Here is a 6,671-nt window from a genome sequence, read left to right as displayed (position 1 = left end):
CAAAAACGGATCCACTGAGATTTGTTCGGCCAGTGATTCGCTGCTCCGTGATCTAGGATAGTTGCCCGTGCCTCGTTTCTTTTGGCTCCTTCTTTTTATTATTTAACGGATCAGTTTTTTGCGTATATTGGGGTTTCCTACGCCTGACGGATTGGTTCGGTTACACACAAGGAATGTTTCTACACTTGCGGTAGTTCGGCATTTTTCCCTGATGGAACAAGACACAGGCTTTCTGTGCCCGTTTGTTTTTGGATACAGCGTATATCACAGATCCCTGAGAATGCAGTAATCAATGTAGCAGCTAGGACATATGTAACAAGTCCTCAAACCATTCAGAGGGTCTTGCCACAGGGTATCAAGACAAGGAAAAGCAGTTGTAAATGGATCGTCATTCCAGCCTTGTTTCTCTTTGGTTTCAGCTGGAACTTTGTGCGATGGCTGTTCTTCTCACGAAAGGTAAGATTGAGATTATAGTCGTTTCTAGAAGCGCACGACACTACTAAAACGTTAACTTAACGTTACTTAAGTTAACTTTAAGAGCATGTAAAACTGCAGCGCCCAAACACAAAAAGTCCTTCCAAATATTTAAATATAGCCTACATTTCTCAACAATTGTGTTTCGGCCAATGGCCTTGTTTGTCGAATACAAAACTGACGTCTCAACGCAATGTTAATTAATAGTATAAGATAAAAGATGTTAACAACTCATTATACATCTTAAATTTCACTCTTACAATTGTCCCTTTACAACTTGGATTTTGATTTGGTCGTCTATTTTCGGATAGGCTAGTCGATTTATTGTAGCCTTATGTAGGCTAGTATATGCTATAATAAGGGGGAAACCCAAGAATTTGGTCTCTAAAGCATGCTGGATGTCTTACTGTAGAAATAAAATATTTCTAGCTGCTAAAGACTGGTTGACCAGCTAATGTTAAAAAAACACATCTTGAGCTATTTTGTTGCTAAAGTTTAAAGTGGTATGGCTTTATACCAGCCTGAAACCAGCTATTATGCTCCAAAACACAGTTATGTTATTTTCTGAGCCTTTGCTAAATATTTCGATTTCCAATAGTAACCAAGAACAGTATGCTTCGTTTTTAAAGGTAACCTACATTATTGGATAAGCACCACAATCAGTCACAAATTAAATAGTAAACCCATTTAGCCTAACTGATAAGAAGAACTGAAGTGATTTCTCATACTAATGTGATGACATGTAACTCCAGCCTTGGACAGTGTATACAAGCAGCTTACAACAACACAAAGGCCGTGTTTATTTGTGTTCGAGTCGTAGTGTGTGTTTAGTGTGTTGTTTCAAGTCCACGCGCAGTGCTAGTTCGGCGGTGGGTAAAAATTACGGACTGACCGACCGCTTACTGAAACAGCGTAGGCCTATTTTAACCGTAAATATACAAGAGCGAAACAATCTGCTGTCCAATAACTGAAACCTTAAAGGAATTATTAAATCCTCCACATTTCGCTCCAAATCTATATACAAAAATTAAAAAGATGTTATGCAGAATGACAGTCCCAGTCCCCATTCACTTTCATTGTATTGAAAAAAGATGCAACAAAAGTGAATGGTGACCGTGGATGTCAATTCTTAACAACTCCTTTTGTGTTCTACATAAAAAAGAAAGTCACACAGGTAGGCCTATGAAACAACACGAATATGAAAAAAATGAAAGAAATTTATTTTTTCGGGGAACTGTCTCTTTAAAGTTACCTTACGACATCATGCCAGGTTTGACCAGAAGTGAGTTTGCGTGCTAACTGAAAAAGGAGTCCTGCTCTCACCCCCCTTTACGAGTTTCCATTTGGGTTGAAATAAATTGACTTTGGCAAACAAACCACTAATTATAAGCTACACGGTTCCTGTTTTATAAGACAGACTAAAAGGATCCCTTGCATGAAAAGCCATGACATAGTTACAGTGTTGAACAGAATTGCCTTATATTAGTGTTCTGACACAAACACTTAGTCATAGCACTGTGTTAACCCCGTCTCTTTTAGGCTTTTTCTGGCATAAGATCTGAGTAGTTTAGCTTTAGTTGCTTATTTTTCCTCACATCCTATTTGGCAAAATGAAGAAGGCCTTCCTGGTAATAAAGTTAACCAGTTTCAACATCTTAATGTAAGAAAAACTGTGGTTTAATTTCCTAGTAAAATGCTCCGTTTCTGTTGGAATGGATGTGATGGGAATTTCAGCATTCCCACGCTCTTATCAGGCAAATGTTCACTTAAATTTATTGGTGCTAGTCTAAAATGTTACAATTTGTCAAGATTCTTTGGAAAGTTTAGTTTACTGTAAAAACATCTGGACAGTTTTGTACTTTAATATATATATGTATGTGTTTTATGATTTAGTGCATCCAAGATGGTGCATTAATGTCAGTGTTATCCATTACCACAGATGATGATCAGTTTCTTTTCAAAATTTTAACTAAAACAACTTCTCTGTTTTGCAGGAGAGATCAGGTGCTACTGTGACGCACCGCACTGCGTTGCCACTGGATACATGTGTAAATCTGAGCTCAACGCGTGCTTTACTAAGGTTCTGGACCCACTTAACACAAACTCACCTTTAACGCACGGCTGTGTAGATTCCCTTTTAAACTCTGCAGACGTGTGCTCCAGCAAAAACTTGGATGTTTCTGGCGGAAGCTCTTCTCCCGTAGAGTGTTGCCATGATGATATGTGTAACTACAGGGGTCTGCATGACCTCACACACCCTCGCGGTGACTCAACAGGTGAGATACACAAATGTGACAAAAATGTAGATTGTATCATATGTTTGCACGTTTAAAGGGATAAATTACCCAAAAATGAAAATTCTCATCATTTTGCTCATCCTCATGTCAAGGTTACAAACCTGTATGCCTTTCTTTCTTCTGTGGAACATAAAAGATATTTTAAAAAATGTCTTTTTGTCCGTACAATTTAAAGTTTTATTCCACAGAAGAAAGAAAAAAGACATACAGGTTTGGAACAACATGAGGGTGAGTAAATGATGACAGGATTTTAATTTTCTGGGCGAATTGTTCTGTTAACCTAACTAGGTTTTCCTGCCTTGGTGCAGAATGTCTGGCATTGAATAGGCCAATAGGACACAGTGATTCCCTGATGAGTAGATAGTTGTGTTTTTTATCTAATCGAAGTAGGCTATTATCTTTACTGATGTTTGACGTCACTCCTGTGCAAACATGGACCCTTGTGACAGATATTTTAGTATCAGACGGTGTATGTGCGCACACATTGACTTTTACGGTTCTCACGGCTCCAAACTGCAGGCTGATATTCAATGGTTTCCACTTCCAGTGCAGCGTGAGTTTGCGGGTAGCTGGCAGTTTACCTTTTAGCACTTGGATTCAGATCACATACTTTTTATTTCACGTGGATCATGAAACGTTCCCACTGTGCTGGAATGTGCTTCTCACAGCGTCCTTTGACAGACGGCTCGAATCACATAAATATAATCCCGTTTAATGAAAAAGGTGCGCTGAGATATTAAAGAGAGTGGAACAAGTATAAACTTAACACGTTAGCGTTAAATCTCATGCTGTTTGTTTCCCCAATCCAAATCTCACTTGGTTCTCACTATGCTTTGTCTCTGTCTAGACCGATACCACAGCTCCAATCAGAACCTGATCACAAGAGTACAAGAGTTGACGTCCGCTAAAGAGGTGTGGTTCCGGGCGGCAGTGATAGCGGTTCCCATCGCAGGTGGCCTTATCCTGGTCCTGCTGATTATGCTGGCGTTGCGAATGCTCCGGAGCGAAAACAAGCGTCTACAGGCCCAGCGCCAACAGATGCTGTCTCGCCTGCATTACAGTTTTCATGGACACCACCATGCCAAGAAAGGCCACGTGGCCAAGTTGGACTTGGAGTGCATGGTGCCGGTAACGGGACATGAGAACTGTTGTCTGGGCTGTGATAAACTGCGGCAGACGGAGTTGTGCGCAGGAGGGGGAAGTGGAGGCGAACGCCTACTATCTCTGGTGCACTGGGGGATGTACTCGGGGCACGGAAAGCTGGAGTTCGTATGACTACTCGGAAATTCTTTGTTCGGGCACAAAAGGGTAACTGTAGTTTGCTGTCGTAATTTTATTATCGTCCCGCTTGGTGCGTTATTTTATTGTCTCCATAGAGAGTGAAGAAATTTCAAGGACGCAAATTTTTGTGTTTTCTCAAAAGAGCACTTTACTTGAATTAGAATGGCCGGTCACTGTGGGGTTGTGGTAAATATGAAAAAGGACGGGGCTAAGGACTGCAAACCCCGCCCTTTACCCAACAAGCCGTGTCCTGTGGATCCTGGAATGACACTGAAGACTGAAGGATTCGTAAAGACGGTCTTATTTTGCACATTTGTATAAAACGGACAAGATGATTATCGGATGGTTGGAAAGTTGCAATAGAAGCGACTTTTGTGTTGTTGAAGAATTTTACACTGACACCAGGGTACAAATAAGGTTTGTTGTAGTCAAATTGTATAAATAAAGGATCCAATCTTGACTGTAACAAATCACGAGCCTCTGCTTATGATTTCATTAATCGAACAGATTTGTGTAGTTGTGTTTTTTAGCATAATTGTATTCAACTGTGTGTGTGTGTGTGTGTGTGTGTGTGTGTGTGTGTGTGTGTGTGTGTGTGTGTGTGTGTGTGTGTGTGTGTGTGTGTGTGTTTGAGTGATGAAGCTCCGTCAGTAGCAGAGAAACTGACACAGAGGCCTTGTTCTAAAGTAGTGCCCTTCATCTGACTGCGTCATCTCTGAAACCCCTCCAAAAGGGACACATTACATCTCTGGCTTTCTCGGGCTGCTCTCTTGGGATTAATACTGGAGGTAGAGCGGTATTTATTTAGTAAGTGAGGGAATGTCGGTAAGCTGTGAGTTCAGAGTCCTTCGCCTGCACTCGCTGAACACAGTAATTCCCTTGTATGCACTCTGGCTTGACTTTATAATCCACAAATCACAGACAGATTTGAGAACTGTGCGACTTTTTTTTTGAACTACTTGCTTAGAATATATGCTTGCAGTTTCACACACTAAATGTCCTTAATAATAGCAGCAAGTGCTTACATTCCTCTGTGATATAGTTCATTGCAGTGGATGTGAATGGCATGGAATCCAGACTCCTTGAGGTGGAAAAGGAGCATACAGAATACTGAAAATATTATAGTGCTTTATATTATAAGATACTTTTGAGAAGGGCAAAGAAGTATTAGGTTCATATACAGTGGCCACAAAAAAGCTAGATTAGAAAATATGAAACCCTTTTTACAAGCACACTTTAAGCAAAAACAGTTTTTAAATAAAACATTAGATATAGTGGTTAAAACTAAGACAAAGTGTATGTGACATGGTTGTAACATGTACATAGATAGTTAATGTGATTAATGACACCTGTGTGAACTTAAAAAAACCCTGACTTCGCAGCTTACAAAACAATATGTTTTGAGAGTGTTTTGCTACAGTTCCCATAAACCTTAAGGAATGAAAATTATATTTCTTAATGTTCTCTGAACATTAAAAAAAATCCAGTTTATACTGTTATACGAACGGTCAGGGAACATTCTATTTGATATTTTTGTGAACATTATGGGAATGTTACTTTTGTATGTTCTCTGAGAATCTGAAACAAGTAGTAACATTTAAAAAACCTTAAATGAATTTTTAACTAAATTGTTCCAGGAAAAAGGTTCCTCGAACAATACAGATATCATGGTTTTGTGTTAATGTTTTGAGAGCCTTATTAAAGACAAGATAACTTTAAACGAACATTTATTTAATGTTTTATAAACAAAATTTTTGTTCATAACTTTGAGAGAACCTTGCCAGAATTTCTGAGAACATTCCCTGTTAGCTGGGTTCATACATCAATAAAAATAAATAAACACTTGTTTAAAAGTCACTGAAAAATTGGCTTAGAAAGTGAAGTTAGTTCTGAGAAAAGCTTTAGCATCATTTTGTTAGTAGATATTTTATTTTATGCAATGAGTTTCGTACATTTACACTTTCCTAAAGCACATATAAACACTTTTTAGGCCACTGTATGTGAATAGCTCCGAATTTGTGTGTTAAAAATGATCGGATGAACATCAGAACTCGATTTTGAAGATTTCGATTTAAAATTTATATAGCCTTTTTTGCAAGCAAGTTTCAAAGCAGCTTTACAGAAAGTTATATTGTTATAGAAAGCTTTAGTGCAGTATTAATACCATTTCAAATTCCTTCTAAAAGCTCTATAACAAAGTCATAAAGACATGATTATATAATACATTGAACTTGAAATATTTCCGGTATTACTCTGTCTCAGGCTAAAGACTAACGGTCCTGTCTGCAGCTTCCTCTCACGCTTGCCCTCTCTCTCTCTCTCTCTCTCTCTCTCTCTCTCTCTCTCTCTCTCTCTCTCTCTCTCTCTCTCTCTCTCTCTCTCTCTCTCTCTCTCTCTCTCTCTCTCTCCCTCCCCCCATGTGTCTCAGCTGACCTTGCATATGTCAAGACCCCAGGAAGACGCCATTAGCTGGCGGTCCACTTAACAGACGCTTTCATTAGTGAGTTTAGCCTCCCCCTGGACTATTTGGTTAATGATAACAAAAGCCTGATAGTTTGGTCAAGCTAATGATCTCATTGGGTTCTCAGCTTAACTATGGCCAATCACCTGTTTCTGAGA

General features: G+C 39.2%; 1 protein-coding gene across 1 annotated transcript; it reads left to right on the top strand.

Moving 5' to 3' along the window:
• Positions 1 to 4,522, top strand: bambia (BMP and activin membrane-bound inhibitor (Xenopus laevis) homolog a). The gene is made up of 3 exons (XM_077200957.1): positions 1 to 456; positions 2,469 to 2,750; positions 3,619 to 4,522. The coding sequence occupies exons 1-3, from the start codon at positions 381 to 383 to the stop codon at positions 4,044 to 4,046; spliced, it is 786 nt and encodes a 261-aa protein (XP_077057072.1). The 5' UTR covers positions 1 to 380; the 3' UTR covers positions 4,047 to 4,522.
• Positions 4,523 to 6,671: the final 2,149 nt, after the last annotated feature.

The sequence above is a fragment of the Siphateles boraxobius genome, unplaced genomic scaffold (genome assembly GCF_051911475.1).
Source record: "Siphateles boraxobius isolate OS27281-9 unplaced genomic scaffold, OSU_SipBor_1 46, whole genome shotgun sequence".
Lineage (NCBI taxonomy): Eukaryota > Metazoa > Chordata > Actinopteri > Cypriniformes > Leuciscidae > Siphateles > Siphateles boraxobius.
The sequence above is the reverse complement of the archived record's forward strand: the minus strand, read 5'-3'. Positions and strand labels throughout refer to the sequence as shown.

Coding starts and splice junctions, on each gene's coding strand:
- bambia (XM_077200957.1), top strand. CDS start 381: ATGGATCGTCATTCCAGCCTTGTTTCTCTTTGGTTTCAGCTGGAACTT. Junction 457..2,468: donor GGCTGTTCTTCTCACGAAAG/GTAAGATTGAGA, acceptor TCTGTTTTGCAG/GAGAGATCAGGTGCTACTGT. Junction 2,751..3,618: donor CCCTCGCGGTGACTCAACAG/GTGAGATACACA, acceptor GTCTCTGTCTAG/ACCGATACCACAGCTCCAAT.